This window comes from Micromesistius poutassou (genome assembly GCF_964030765.1).
Source record: "Micromesistius poutassou genome assembly, contig: SCAFFOLD_2672, whole genome shotgun sequence".
Taxonomy (NCBI): domain Eukaryota; kingdom Metazoa; phylum Chordata; class Actinopteri; order Gadiformes; family Gadidae; genus Micromesistius; species Micromesistius poutassou.
Genome location: NW_028180152.1, coordinates 41,269 through 57,939, shown reverse-complemented (window position 1 = coordinate 57,939; position 16,671 = coordinate 41,269). Strand labels below are relative to the sequence as shown.

General features: G+C 47.4%; 1 protein-coding gene across 2 annotated transcripts in view; it reads right to left on the bottom strand.

Moving 5' to 3' along the window:
• Positions 1–674: 674 nt before the first annotated feature.
• The window catches only part of LOC311371095 (transferrin receptor protein 1-like), a 39,159-nt gene continuing 23,162 nt past the window's right edge, over positions 675–16,671 (bottom strand). Inside the window, exons 6-19 of one of the 2 annotated variants that reach the window (XM_084489316.1) lie at positions 15,919–16,038; positions 15,483–15,557; positions 14,249–14,388; positions 13,992–14,143; positions 10,980–11,099; positions 10,716–10,801; positions 10,440–10,503; positions 10,276–10,343; positions 9,789–9,835; positions 8,208–8,298; positions 6,754–6,975; positions 6,239–6,397; positions 3,765–4,230; positions 675–3,669 (exon numbers count right to left, since the gene is read on the bottom strand). In XM_084489316.1, coding sequence (XP_084345442.1) covers positions 3,988–4,230; positions 6,239–6,397; positions 6,754–6,975; positions 8,208–8,298; positions 9,789–9,835; positions 10,276–10,343; positions 10,440–10,503; positions 10,716–10,801; positions 10,980–11,099; positions 13,992–14,143; positions 14,249–14,388; positions 15,483–15,557; positions 15,919–16,038 — 1,587 coding nt within the window. In that variant the 3' untranslated portion in view covers positions 675–3,669; positions 3,765–3,987. The remainder of the gene's footprint in view (positions 3,670–3,764; positions 4,231–6,238; positions 6,398–6,753; positions 6,976–8,207; positions 8,299–9,788; positions 9,836–10,275; positions 10,344–10,439; positions 10,504–10,715; positions 10,802–10,979; positions 11,100–13,991; positions 14,144–14,248; positions 14,389–15,482; positions 15,558–15,918; positions 16,039–16,671) is intronic. The other variant, XM_084489317.1, reaches the window with a different exon arrangement.

Genomic DNA, 16,671 nt, shown 5'->3' with positions numbered 1-16,671 from the left:
GTCTAATGTCTATGAAACAAAGAGGAATTGTATATAACACGCGCGGAGTGTCTCCAAGCTGAATATCTAAAACGATACGCTGCCCAGGAGATCTGCTGGTAAACAGCTAAGTTTGAGTTTAAATAGACAGGGTAGGCGTCTTCTCTGATGTTTAATCCTGCACACTTCATCTATGTGTGATCCGCTGCTGCCCCCTTGTGACTATGTGCAAGTGTTGCAGCTTTTATTACATGTGCTCAGTCTGCTCCCTGTGGCTATTTGAGGATATTACCTCTTAACTATTGTATGTTCTCGGTGCTGCTCCCTGTGGCTATGTGAGGATATTACCTCTTAACTATTATATGTGCTCGGTGCTGCTCCCTGTAGCTATGTGAGGATATTACCTCTTACCTAATGTGTTACAGTGTAACACATTTCAAGGCTTCAATAAGCCTTCTCATTTAAACATTCGCACTGGGAGGAAATGCCCAAAACAGAATAGAGGGCAAAACAAATCGGTAGTAATGATTATGCTGCCGTGTGCCAATGATTGCCGACCCCTGCTCTAGAGAATGAAGGGTGCTGTATAAATAAACATTGTCGTTAGCATTGGTCTATGAATGGTCAACAATGCAATGCAATACAATGGTGAGTGTATAGCCTACATCAATACACATGACAAGAGTCAACACATGTTACCTTATGACCATTTATTGGAACAGAAATTAGAACAAACTGTGATGAGCAGCCTATAGTATCAGAAAAAATTACTGTTTGAGAAATGTTTTAAAACAAATCAAGATGTTCACATAGTAATAATGAGACACTGTAAAGAAACAAATAAGCAAAGTTATGAAGGGCAATTACAATTACTTTCCAATATTTCATAACAATTTCCAATTCAATTAAGGTTAATACACCTGTTTATTGTGACTACATAGATATATTCAAATAAACTAGTACAGATTTTGTGCAGTTCTATTAAATGTTTATTTTTATTTTTCTGACGTCACAAATTAGGATGAAAATCCTGAACCATGCAGGCAATTATGTTGGCCGTCTTTAAAACTATTCAAGTTGTATTTTGTACACTTGAACAAAGTGACTGACACGTGCATTTATCTGACGCCAGATTTGGCTTCATTGCCTTCATACTTTTCACAAGGCGAGGAAAATATAAAAGAAGAGATCTTCTAATAATCACTGTTGCAATTGACTTAATATGAAATGAGTTTTAACCCTGGTAAAGACAGAATGTTACACAACCTTAGACACATTTTGGTTCAAGCAAAAAAGAAAAGAAATATATATATATATATATTAATCTATCAAAAGCAACTGGGGGCGGAGGGGGATAGAGTGAAAGCACTAATGTGATTTTTCAAACAGTGTCATCATAATCATGAAAGAAGTCAGCTATTTAAGAGCTCTACATAATGCAGACCTGACCGAAAAAAGAAAATAAAGAAATCAAATTAAAAAAAAGGCACACATAAGACTAGCATAAGAAAAGCAACATAAACGTTTTAACCAAACGAAACACATTTATATCTGCACTGCATCATTTAGACCACCCGCACATTTGAGAGACCCAGCCTTCTGGTTAAGCCTGCTCCCAACCACAACCTACAGTTGGAACCATGGTGGGCGTCCTGGGATTTGTTTGGGGATTTGAAAATACAAACATACCCGATCCCATGGAAACAGACGCCTCAACACCTGCAGCCGCAGAGAACAAGGACGAGTGGGGAGGAGGAACGGGCGGTTTGGACTGGAAACAAGACTTCTGAATGCGGCACGACCCATTGCCAAGACTATTCTTCACAATAGACACCCATCCTCGCGGCCGGTTGGAAGAAGCCCGAAAACGTTGTTAAGCCACAAAATAATTAGTGGCCTTCTGGGAACCGGCCACTGTCTGCGTCTTACAGGTCTTCTAACGGCCGTCCCAGACCTCCGAGTTTAACACAACAAAACGACAACAAACTGCTGATGTTGATGTAGACGTGGACAATTTGTGTATTTTATGGTGCCATTACTGTTATATACATAAATTATGGGAAGCACTGTTCCCGATAATACAAAACATACACTCCCCTACAGTGAAATATGGCGGGCACTGCCTCCGATATGGATTAACACTGGTAGGCAAAAACTACCTTTTTTTCCTTCACATTATGGAAGACACTGCTCCCGATAACGTCTTCAGGATTAGAAGTATACATGCCCCCGAGAGAGCGGTACTCGCAGGACACCTGGGGAGCCTCCACCTGCACCGGGGCAGGACGTCCTGACCCCAGAACCACCAACCACCCTCCACCGGGCAGGACGTCCTGACCCCAGAACCACCAACCACCCTCCACCGGGCAGGACGTCCTGACCCCAGAACCACCAGACTACTGGAGGCTCAACCAGACCCAAACTGAAGCTTATCTTACGCCAACCTCGGCAATGGCCACAATCGGTTAGAGCCGTTGAATTTGACAGGTTGGTGGTTTGATGGCATGATGGGCTGGGCGGTTTGCCGTGATTGGTCAGTTGGCTTTGACAGGTGTATCTGGCCGCCTATCGGAAGACAGGTATACTTCTTGAAGCAGATGCTGCTTTTGTCATTTCGACAGTATAACTGTCATAATTATGGAAGGCACTGCTCCCGATAATTATATATTACATATAAAAAGATCAATAAAAAAAATAGCACTATTTATAGTGAACCCTGCCACTGATAAATAAGCAATACAAAAGAGCACTATTTATAGTGAACCCTGCCACTGATAAATAAATAACAAAAATAAATACAGGTATGGTTTTCTGATTCAGACTTTCAGCTAGATTTTTCAAAAAAGGACGATGGGACTTTGCTCTTGGGTCAGCAAGTGGCCATTTAAGACAATCTTCAAAGGAGACTAATGTGAGATTGACAAATGGCTACCTATTTTTGTTTGTTGACTGCAGGCAGCTATATCCGATTGTCTTGATCGGTTGACCATTCTAGCGGTCTGGTAACTTTTGACTCCAACATAAAACTGATGTGTATTTTAGCACAATGGTACACTAAACCTGGTCAGATACAAGATAAAAGATCTATACAACATCAGTAGAATTGACAGCAGTTGTTGATCGCAAGGAGATTACGTTCTGTAAACAATAAAGAAGTCGTACCAGTGCTTATTTTGCGATTTGTTCTGCTGTGCTAAAAGTTATGTTTCCTCACGACTGTGAAAACACATCAGATAAATTACATCCAATTCAGTCAAGTCAAAATCACAGCCTTTGAGGATACGTATTGTAGATCATTAGGTTTAACGCCCTCACCGTGGGATACCCTTACCCTAAGGAAACTCGTTTGGAGGCCAATTCCAATTTATCATTTCAATTTGGCATTGTGGAGTTTGTGAAAACAAAAAGGGAAACAATGCATTCTAAGTTAATCAGGGTGTTGGGAGTGTAGAATATATACTCAATATTAGGATGAACATCAAAGGATGAACATCAAATGACCAATTGCTTTGGACTGCCCTACAACTGTGGTGTCCGTTCATAGGGACATCTGCACGTTTAAAAGCTGCCAGTTCTGCATGGTAGGTCCTACCGTGTGGTGGGACCTACCACACAGTAGGACCTACCACGCGGTAGGTCCCACCACGCAGTAGGACCTACCACGCGGTAGGTCCCACCACGCAGTAGGACCTACCACGCGGTAGGTCCCACCACGCAGTAGGACCTACCACGCAGTAGGTCCCACCACGCGGTAGGACCTACCACGCAGTAGGTCCCACACAGACCTACCACGCAGTAGGTCCCACACAGACCTACCACGCAGTAGGTCCCACCACGCGGTAGGACCTACTGCGTGGTGGGACCTACCACGCAGTAGGTCCCACCATGCGGTAGGACCTACTGCATGGTGGGACCTACTGCATGGTGGGACCTACTAGGGACCCACCACTGGTTTTGGTTGGTACCAACACGTGGTCAGGGCCCAACCATGTGCAGGATGGGGGTGGTCTAGATCTCGTTATCCAGAGACCAGATGTCCCCCGCTAGTGAGTTGGCGCAGCCCTGGAGGGTCCAGGTGGCCAGGGCCAGCTGGGTCTGGAAGACGTCCACGTTGGCCTCGGGGCTGTGCAGCCGGAAGGCCTCCAGGTGGTCCAGGATGACCCGGAAGGTGTGACCGCCGGAGCCCATGAAGACGTGCCTGAAGGGGCTGTCCCGCGGGGACACGTAGGGGGACAGCAGGTTCCTCTCCACCTGGGGACACGCCAGCGCTCCGTTACACCGGCTCTGTTACACCGGTTACACTGTTACACCGGTTACACCGGCTCTGTTACATCTGTTACACCGGCTCTGTTACATCTGTTACACCGGCTCTGTTACATCTGTTACACCGGCTCTGTTACACCGGCTCTGTTACATCTGTTACACCGGCTCTGTTACACCGGCTCTGTTACATCTGTTACACCGGCTCTGTTACACCGGCTCTGTTACATCTGTTACACCGGCTCTGTTACATCTGTTACACCGGCTCTGTTACATCTGTTACACCGGCTCTGTTACACCGGCTCTGTTACATCTGTTACACCGGCTCTGTTACATCTGTTACACCGGCTCTGTTACATCTGTTACACCGGCTCTGTTACATCTGTTACACCGGCTCTGTTACACCGGCTCTGTTACATCTGTTACACCGGCTCTGTTACATCTGTTACACCGGCTCTGTTACACCGGCTCTGTTACATCTGTTACACCGGCTCTGTTACATCTGTTACACCGGCTCTGTTACATCTGTTACACCGGTTACACCGGCTCTGTTACATCGGCTCTGTTACATCTGTTACACCGGCTCTGTTACATCTGTTACACTGTTACATCTGTTACACCGGTTCTGTTACATCTGTTACACCGGCTCTGTAACATCTGTTACACTGTTACACCGGCTCTGTTACACCGGCTCTGTTACATCTGTTACACCGGCTCTGTTACATCTGTTACACCGGCTCTGTTACACCGGCTCTGTTACATCTGTTACACCGGCTCTGTTACATCTGTTACACTGTTACACCGGTTCTGTTACATCTGTTACACCGGCTCTGTTACATCTGTTACACTGTTACACCGGCTCTGTTACACCGGCTCTGTTACATCTGTTACACCGGCTCTGTTACACCGGCTCTGTTACATCTGTTACACCGGTTCTGTTACATCTGTTACACCGGCTGTTACATCTGTTACACTGGTTACACCGGCTCTGTTACACCGGTTACACTGTTACATCGGCTCTGTTACATCTGTTACACCGGTTACACCGGCTCTGTTACACCGGTTACACTGTTAGATCTGTTACACCGGCTCTGTTACATCTGTTACACCGGTTACACTGTTACATCTGTTACACCGGCTCTGTTACATCTGTTACACTTTTACATCTGTTACACCGGCTCTGTTACACCGGTTACACTGTTACATCTGTTACACCGGCTCTGTTACATCTGTTACACCGGCTCTGTTACACCGGCTCTGTTACATCTGTTACACCGGCTCTGTTACACCGGCTCTGTTGCATCTGTTACACCGGCTCTGTTGCATCTGTTACACCGGCTCTGTTGCATCTGTTACACTGTTACACCGGTTACACCGGCTCTGTTACATCTGTTACACCGGCTCTGTTACACCGGCTCTGTTACACCTGTTACACCGGCTCTGTTACACCGGCTCTGTTACATCTGTTACACCGGCTCTGTTACACCGGCTCTGTTACACCGGCTCTGTTACATCTGTTACACCGGTTACACTGTTACATCTGTCACACGGACTCTGTCACACGGACTCTGTCACACGGACTCTGTCACACGGACTCGGTTACACGGACTCGGTTACACGGACTCGGTTACACGGACTCGGTTACACGGACTCTGTTACACAGACTCTGTTACACAGACTCTGTTACACGGACTCTTTCGTCCAAAGCCACAAACAATTGAAATGGGAATAGTTGCAAAAATAAAATGAAAAACATGAAAATGGGCTTTTAAGTATTAAAAAAAGGTGGGAAATGCCTTAGAGAAATGTATAACCCAAAATACGAAACGATAGTAATCGTATTGGGAGTTTATCTTCAAATCAGTCTGAGCGACAAGAATAATATTCATCTTGGAATACTGAGATCTGTTCATTGTACAGTACATTGGTCTATAATATATATATCAGCCCCCTGCTCCGTGAGCCAATGGGGCGGGCGGGGCTAGCGGGCGGGGCTCACCTGCATGAAGCGGTCGTTGATCTCGCGGCACGTCTCCATGTCGTCGAGCTCGCTGGCGGCGATGGCGTCCGTCAGGTCGCTCATGGCTCGGCTGAAGGAGCCCGACGCGGCCTGGACCCACTGGGGGGTCACGGTCCGGGGGAGCAGGGTGGGCTGGTTCTACACACACACACACACACACACACACACACACTTTGAGTACATGGGTTGAGAATTTCCTTGAGGCTGTTCTTCTATTAAACTTCCATTAATTATAATAATATAATTTGTAGTATAATTTGTTCTACTCTATCCTGACTGTATAACCCATGCACACATAGGAAATGTATTATAGTCTGTATATAGCATCATCTTTATCGATTAACTCTTGGTTTTTTAATGCCAACGACTAGCCTTCATTTACTACGTACCAAGTTACCAATAGAGATCAACACACACACGGAAGTGGGTCACTACCCTCTGCTGGTTGTATGGAGAGCTATACACAGGACACACACACACACACACACACACACCCTCTGGAGGGTGAGCAGTTTGCGGGAGATGTCGGCCGTGTAGGAGCGGACGAGCAGGTCGTAGCGCCGCAGGTTGAAGCTCAGCAGGTGGTCGTGCACCAGACGCAGGGTCATGTGACCGGCCACCTGGGCGGCAGTCAGCACCATCCTCGACACCTGGTTGGACGTGGCCATCTTCAGCCGCTCCTGCGTGTCCAGCGGGGTGTCAAAGTAGGGGTAGTCCTGGGGAGAGCAGCAGACTCAGAGCTCCACTCTGACCCATACGGAGACCACCTCTCAGACACTCTGTGCCTCTCAGACACTCGGTGTCTGAGAGGGTTAGATGTACACCACACACATAAAGAGAATCTCAGCCCATTTCTTGCTCTCCGATCGTAAATACAAATACATGAGATTCAAACACAAGACGGAACACCACACACGGACAATCTTGTCCGATAATTGCCCGCTGCAGGGCCGTGGAGGTAGAACTAGAGCAACTCGCGTCAACAGTGAAGATGGATCAGCGTCTTTTGACAGCAGTGGTTTCCGCGGTGCTTATGCTTACATAATATCAGAGAATATCCGCGTCAGTTCGGCCGCGGCGCAATTAATGAATAAAGATCATAAACTGAATGGCTGTGCAAGTGTTGTGAGACACGGCTGCGAACCGGCAACTTAAAACAAAGTAGTGCCGGTTTGGTTCCGTGCCGTGCCGTGCCGTATCCAGTGGAATAGCCTACATTGACTATAATGGTTTCTAATGTCTTCTTGTGTTCTCTGCATTTTCACTAGGACCCTTTTCCTTCGCCTTATTCTTCTCCATTTATTTCTATCTCGTAATGTCTCCTGCGTCTCTATGTTGCGTATTTCCTCATGTCTCTATGCCGCTCTGACAACGTTGCCCCTGGAAACCGATAGCCGTGGATGCCATCATGGCGGACGGGCTCAAACCCCTCCCCTCCCCTTCCCAAAAATCACGTGACTCCTCATTCTCAATAGCGCGACTGCGGTCCACTTAAAATTAAAAAAACAAAAAACAAACGGTTAACCGTGTACACGAAAAAAAAGGGGTCGTGTTACCGTTTACAATTTTTTGTAACCGTTCACACCCCTAACGGAGAGCGCCTCTCAGAGACTCTGTTCACTCTAACCCATACGGAGACCGCCTCTCAGAGACTCTGTACATGTATCTGGAATCTCCATTCAAAACATTTGTATAGGCATGGAGAAGAGAGACAGGAGGAGCTGAATCAGGGTCAAACCCTGCAGTGAGAAGTGACTGCACCAACACTAATAATTAAACATGACTTAAGGGAAGTCAGGAAATTGCAGTGGCAGGATAGTTAAATGACTAGGTTGTTCGACTAAACACTAAATTATCAGTCAAGGTGTGCTGTCCAAGGCAAAAAGACAAGCAACGGTTCTCTTCACTCGTTTCAAAGGACGGCTGCACAGGGAACTGCAGAACTTACAGAAGTGCCGGTAAATCTGAACGAGATGGAGGGAATCCCGGAGAAGGCGAGGAAAGGAAAGGACGCATCTTCCATCTGCATGGGCTGCAGGCTGAGAGGAGACAGGAGGCACACGTTGTACTGTGGTACCACCGCAGGGCCAGGATGGTACAAGCAGAGAACGTCTAATATGAAGAGAACTGGCACTCTGGTGACTCCCGGTCTCTGAACTGGTTGCTAACACTTCTCTGTCCATGAGAGGGCGCTGGCGGGCGAGGGCAGAATGAACGGGAGTCGACGGGTTTCACCCTCAGATTACACTTTTCTCAGGGTGTCGTTTTTTGTCAAGTAATTTCAAAGTCACATTCAAAAGGGGGGGCTGAGATAATACACTCAGCTGAATATTGCATTTTTTAAGTTCACTTAACTGTCAAAAATCTGTTCAAAAAGATGATGACATCACTGCCAGAGGTCCTGCTTTACGGCAAGTTCTGAGTCAATTTGGCACTTCTGCATATATAATATACTATATAAATATAGTATATATTTAAGCAATAGATCACGACAGGCCGTGGTATACGCTCATTATACCACAGTTAAGGGGCGTTGTCCGTCCCGACGCGCAGCGGAGGGGCGGCGACCCCCTTCACTGTGGTATAATGACCGTATATCACTGACTGAAGTGATCTATTGCTTTTATAAAACGGTTACGTAAATATGGCGAAATTAAAGTCATAGACACCCTCAATTTTGAAAAAGCGAGAAAGTCGGAAAAGCATTTTTTTTAACGAATACAGAAAAGTAGTCCCTCCTGGCTGCCGGCAAAGTGTACGGCGGTTGCTATGCAACACACTGTAGCGTCCTTCAGAGAGAAGGCTAGAGACGGTAGCTTGGTTCGCCGGCAATTTAGCAATTTAGAAGGCTAAATTGCCGGCGACCGTGTGCCTATTGCTTTACAGGCTTTTTTTTAGGCTTCAGTGAACTATGCTATCGCTTTTATATATAAATAAACAACAGTTCAAGTTAGGCGCGGAGTGATACTGGACTCTGTAAACTGAACGGGCGTCATAGCTGTGTGTATACGCTCAATATACAACGGTTGGGAACCAATCAGATCGCTTGATTTAGGCCCCCCGTTTTATAAATATATACATATAATATATAACAATTAACTGTGAAGGAAAGTCCTCCTAAGATAATGTTTCTGATTGTGCTTCAGCTTCAGATGCCATCAAGAGGGTCTCTGGTCGTAATCAGTCCGTCCCTGACCAATCAGCATTCATTAGCAGAATGCTAGCGTGTACGGCCAACAACGGCCCAAACTGTAAGAGATCGAAAGGACATAAGTACTCATTCAATCGACTTTTGAACTATAATCTATATTGAACTTGCGGAATCTACAATAAAATCTGTGATATTTTAACGACAAGCAGGTGAAAGAGATCCATTTAGCCGTCTAGCCCCATAGACCCCCGTTCAATCTGCACTCGTGTGATCACCCCCAGTGGAATCTAATGGAACTGCAACCAAGATAGATACAACGGGGCTCAATAGAGAGTGCCAAGGCTCTCCGTAGACGGCTCTGGTAGGAGGGATAACTACTTTGTGCTCCAGCGCATTTTCTTCCCCTCCTTGATCGGACTCCTCAACTGTAAGACACAAGGTAGAAAGGTAGGCAAGACAGGTCAGTATGAGGTAGGCAAGACAGGTCAGTATGCAGGTAGGTCAGACAGGTCAGTATGAGGTAGGGCAGACAGGTCAGTATGAGGTAGGGCAGACAAGTCAGTATGAGGTAGGGCAGACAGGTCAGTATGAGGTAGGCCAGACAGGTCAAAACATCAGGTCAGAGATGGTCACAATTAAAAGTAAAGCATTTTTTGGGGGTATTTACAAATCTACATTCAGGCAAGGTGGCAAATCGTAAAACATAGATTTTGGTTAAGCTAACTTCTGATAAAGTAGTATTTATCCTTCAACATGTTTCTCTGATTCTGATCATTTTAAACTCATTTAATATTGTTGTCTTTAAGGTGTTTGGTGTTTTGGGCTATATATAACATATATATAATATAGTGTGGTTTAAGCTCACCTCCTTCATGGTGCTCTCCACCAGAGCCTCCAGCAGGGGGCTGGCGGAGGCGTTGAACCCGTCCGAACCTGAAGATAAGGAAACGTGTATCAAACCACACCAACACTTCTAATGGGACACTTCTATTGACAGCACGACTACACCAGCAACACACACACACACACCTGTCACGACTCCGTCCAGGTTAATGTAGGAGAAGGCCTTCATGCTCAGTGAGGCCAGGTAACCCTGTGCACATAGCGGTGAGAGGGCTGAGTAGGCTCAACGACAATAACCATCACGGCTGCACACATCTCTCTAAAGCCAATGTCTAGTTTAGTCTTTTTGTAAAACACTTTTGGATTTTAACAAGGCACAAGAAAGTCCTCCTGATCGTATTATATTTTGTATATATATACACTTTACTCATTAGTAGTTGGCTGGTTGGGTGCGTTTCCTACCTCGAGCCACTCGGTGGAGCCAACGTTCCCGTAGGCACCAGCACTCCAGCTGGCAAACACGATGCTGCGCCTGGGGAGGAAGCCCCCTGCAGGGAACAGAGCCCAGGTCAACACACACACACACACACACACACACACACACACACACACACACACACACACACACACACACACACACACACACACACACACACACACACACACACACACACACACACACACACACACACACACACACACACACACACACACAGGTTGACTTACGGTGCTCCACCATGGTGGAGATGGACCGGGCCAGCTCCACCAGGACGCTGGTGCCCACCGTGGACTTGGCGAAGCCGGGCCCCCAGGCGTCCCTCTGGGCCCCCAGGATGACGTACCGGTCTGAGGACACAAGGAGGAACGCTCAGGGGAGCTGCTCCGTCCACATGACGTCTGGAATACAGTTCTCTGGTAACCCTGGTAACCCTGGTAACCCTGGTAACCCTGGTAACCCTGGTAACCCTGGTAACCCTGGTAACCCTGGTAACCCTGGTAACCCTGGTTCCTCGTTTTGCCGTTTTCTGATAGGGACGGCGAAAATTAAAAATATTCTTGAGCGACCACGAGCCTCATTAACCAGCTGAAACCGGTCGGCCCATCAGATTAAAATGTGCTATTTGAAATAACCGCCATTTCGAGCCGCGCCAGCTATTTCGTAACTCTGCTTATCGCTCTGCCACACACACACACACACACACACACACACACACACACACACACACACACACACACACACACACACACACACACACACACACACACACACACACACACACACACACACACACACGGAGTCCAAATGGCTCCATAGTTTGGAAATAGTTTGGGTACACGGTGATGGCGTTGAGAATACAGGTTTGATCAGAGCGGACCCGGGGACAGCACCCGGTCCGTCCCAGTCAGAGGCCGCGGCACCACCAGTTGAACCACGAGGCGTGCTTACTGCACGGTGGCCGTGTGTAGAGGGGCTCCAGCGCCCACGATGGGCTGAGACGGACCTGGTGGAGACCCTGGGCGGGATTCACCAGGGGCCAATCGGAAGAGTTAGGAGCTCATTTGAAAATGACCGCTCTGAAGAGACGCCTCTTGAGTTTGGAGGAGACGGTAGTAATAATAATAATAAAGCAAGATGATGATCATCATTACCTTATCTGTTACCATTGAAGATCCGGAAATGTAGTCATTTCCAAATCCAAGCCCATCTTGTGCAGAATATTGCCTAATAGACTAACATGATATAACAGGCACCTTCAGAATGAGTAAGAGACGCACCGACCAAGGCAGGTCTGACTCACTGTGTGTCTTCTAATAATGGACAGGTCTGACTCACTGTGTGTCTTCTAATAATGGACAGGTCTAACTCACTGTGTGTCTTCTAATAACGGACAGGTCTAACTCACTGTGTGTCTTCTAATAACGGACAGGTCTGACTCACTGTGTGTCTTCTAATAATGGACAGGTCTAACTCACTGTGTGTCTTCTAATAACCGACAGAACAACTCTTTTGTTGCTGTCGTCTGCCCTCTAACCTCGAGTGTTTTAGGCTGTAGCCTAAAAGTTTGACTTTTCGCAGACGCTGTGAGCTGGCGAACCCTATAAACCCTGTGACCCCGTGCCAAATGTTTTTATTGGTTTATTAAGTACAAACAGGTACAAACATATATATCTGGTATTTTCATCAAGCCATTTAGCATTTCATCCAAAGAGACACTGTCATTCAGGAGCGGTCATGGGTAAGGACTCTTGGTCAAGGCTTTCTACTGGACATTGGAGATTAAAGCCCCAGTCCATTGCAAGGTACATCACCCTAGACACTATGACCAGTAGACACTAGACACTACGACCAGTAGACACTAGACACTGTGACCAGTAGACACTGTGACCAGTAGACACTAGACACTACGACCAGTAGACACTAGACACTGTGACCAGTAGACACTGTGACCAGTAGACACTACGACCAGTAGACACTGTGACCGGTAGACACTAGACACTACGACCAGTAGACACTGACCAGTAGACACTAGACACTGACCAGTAGACACTAGACACTGTGACCAGTAGACACTAGACACTGACCAGTAGACACTAGACACTGTGACCAGTAGACACTAGACACTGACCAGTAGACACTAGACACTGTGACCAGTAGACACTAGACACTGACCAGTAGACACTAGACACTGTGACCAGTAGACACTGTGACCAGTAGACACTGTGACCAGTAGACACTACGACCAGTAGACACTAGACACTGCGACCAGTAGACACTAGACACTGACCAGTAGACACTAGACACTGTGACCAGTAGACACTAGACACTGTGACCAGTAGACACTAGCCACTGTGACCAGTAGACACTAGACACTGCGACCAGTAGACACTGCGACCAGTAGACACTAGACACTACGACCAGTAGACACTAGACACTGACCAGTAGACACTAGACACTGACCAGTAGACACTGTGACCAGTAGACACTAGACACTGTGACCAGTAGACACTAGCCACTGTGACCAGTAGACACTGTGACCAGTAGACACTGTGACCAGTAGACACTACGACCAGTAGACACTAGCCACTGTGACCAGTAGACACTAGCCACTGTGACCAGTAGACACTGCGACCAGTAGACACTAGACACTGTGACCAGTAGACACTAGACACTATGACCAGTAGACACTAGCCACTGCGACCAGTAGACACTAGACACTGTGACCAGTAGACACTAGACACTGTGACCAGTAGACACTAGCCACTGTGACCAGTAGACACTGCGACCAGTAGACACTAGACACTACGACCAGTAGACACTAGACACTGACCAGTAGACACTAGACACTGACCAGTAGACACTGTGACCAGTAGACACTAGACACTGTGACCAGTAGACACTAGCCACTGTGACCAGTAGACACTAGCCACTGTGACCAGTAGACACTGCGACCAGTAGACACTAGCCACTGTGACCAGTAGACACTAGCCACTGTGACCAGTAGACACTGCGACCAGTAGACACTAGCCACTGCGACCAGTAGACACTAGACACTGTGACCAGTAGACACTAGACACTGTGACCAGTAGACACTAGCCACTGCGACCAGTAGACACTAGACACTGTGACCAGTAGACACTAGCCACTGTGACCAGTAGACACTAGCCACTGTGACCAGTAGACACTGCGACCAGTAGACACTAGCCACTGCGACCAGTGGAGTGTTTTCAGAGACAGACCTGGGTCCACGAAGCCCTTGATGACGCCCAGGATGTTGTTGATCTTCTTCTCCACCAGCACGTTGTTCACCTCCACCGTCACCACGTCCTTATCCTCCCCCAGGCGGATCACGTCGCGCCACTCACTGGGCGGCACAAGGCCCCCCAGCTGGCTGTAGTAGGGACAGACCATGCTTTAGACAGACAGACAGACAGACAGACAGACAGACAGACAGACAGACAGACAGACAGACAGACAGACAGACAGACAGACAGACCTCATGATGCGGCTGGCCAGCTCCGAGGTGATGGTCTGGGCGAGGATGGAGGGCAGGCCGGAGGACTTGACGGGGGCGAACTGTGTGTGGTTGAAGGAAGGGAAGCCGGGGCTGTAGGGGTCTCCTGAGCCCAGGTGGACCTGGAGAGGCAGGGTACACCCACTTAGACCCAGACAGAGGTCCTGAACCCTGGGTTACAGGGTCCACCCCTAGGGGCACCAGACCTGGGCCATGGGTTAACCTGCTCTATTGCACCAAAAAGACCCAATTACATTTCGGTTCTTTACATTTCAGTTATATACATAATTCCATACCAAAGTGAATCAATCAAAATATTGATTATTTTCTCCGCCTCTGGTTCACATTTCCATGGAATGGGAGCCTGCATTTTGGAGTCATGCTGTTACATGTCCTTCCTTCAGTCATGCCAATCATACTTTGCGGTCACGTGACTACCATGGATGCCTGGAGGGCAACAAACGCTGGCAAAATGGCGACCAACAACGGCCAACCAGGGGAATTGCAGCCTTGCAGATTTCCTTCAATCAATCAACTATTTAGACCAAATGTCACAAAATGTTAAAATTAGATACGAAGAGAAGATTTTGGAGTTTGGAGATATTTACATTTATCTCATTGAGAATACGTCACCTTATACCGCACAAAAATTGAAAGCCTACGGATGGGTTAACAACGCTGTCGTATGGGAGGTGAAAAACAGGAATATCTTCACAATCAAAGCAAAGGTGAATGTTACTATTCCACCATCCACTATGAAATGTCCCCTTTTGTCTGCGATTACATAGCCAATGTGGTCTTATTATAGCCAGATCATTCACTAAAAAACACATAGAAAGATTAAAGCATCCAGCATATGATTTCAACAATGTGTGAGGGCAGGGATGATCACACAGTCGCTGTTACAGAAGGCTGCGCGATTTAATCTGCAGTGGAATGAGCGCTGGGCGGAGATGTTATTTCAGCAGGGAGATTCCGTACAAAAATATATGTCTAATTTGTCAGATTGCCATGGCACAAATGCTCCCGTTGAACTAATCTTTCTATCACGGCGGTATTTGGACTGAGAGGAACCTAAGGACCGTTCGTGTGGTAAAACTGGCGACGTCCTGATTAGGTTACTAGGTTTCGTTGCTGCAGTTCTTGCCCGCCAGCCAGTCGTTACGACGTCACGTGCAAAGTATGAGTAGGATTCCATTTAAAGCAAAGGGCTTACGTGTCCATAGAGCTCGTTGGTCTTGTCTGCGTATATGAGCACCGCAGAAGCGTTCAGCTCGGCAGCATTGGCCACCTGTAGGCAGGGAGAGAGTCAACGTGAATCACCCAATACAAAGACACAGACTAAAAGACTACATGAAAACACTTCAGAACTTCTTGAAAAGTTATATATATAAAATGTAGGGGTGCACGATAATTATCGGGCGGATAACAGAAATTATTACATCATTCTGATAAGTCCGATATCATGAAGAATAGCCCAGATAACATAGCATATATCATTTCAGTGCCCCGCTCCCACTAACGCTAAATGAAAGGTCTTAGGGTCTTCGTAACCCTAAAAGTACACATCATACCTTAATAGTTACATTATTAATAGTGTTAATAGTGTAGAAAACTACACTAGCAACACAATCTGAATCCAGAGGCCTCACCTTCTCAGCAAAGCTGATCCTCCCGGCCTGCACCAGCAGAACCCTCCCACTCAGGTCCACGCGGTCCACCAGCCTCTTCAAGTCATCCTTCTGGCCGAAGTTAGCGTAGAGAATGGCGCCCTACACACACACACACACACACACACACACACACACACACACACACACACACACACACACACACACACACACACACACACACACACACACACACACACACACACACACACACACACACACACACACACACACACACACAGTTTGTATCCATAGAAGTTGAAATATGAAAGATTGGGTGTGGCTCCTCTAGTGAGCGCCCACGTGTCCTCTAGTGTCCTCTAGTGTCCTCTAGTGAGCGCCCACGTGTCCTCTAGTGTCCTCTAGTGAGCGCCCACGTGTCCTCTAGTGTCCTCTAGTGTCCTCTAGTGAGCGCCCACGTGTCCTCTAGTGTCCTCTAGTGAGCGCCCTCGTGTCCTCTAGTGTCCTCTAGTGTCCTCTAGTGAGCGCCCACGTGTCCTCTAGTGTCCTCTAGTGAGCGCCCACGTGTCCTCTAGTGTCCTCTAGTGTCCTCTAGTGTCCTCTAGTGTCCTCTAGTGAGCGCCCACGTGTCCTCTAGTGTCCTCTAGTGTCCTCTAGTGAGCGCCCTCGTGTCCTCTAGTGTCCTCTAGTGTCCTCTAGTGTCCTCTAGTGAGCGCCCACGTGTCCTCTAGTGAGCGCCCACGTGTCCTCTAGTGTCCTCTAGTGTCCTCTAGT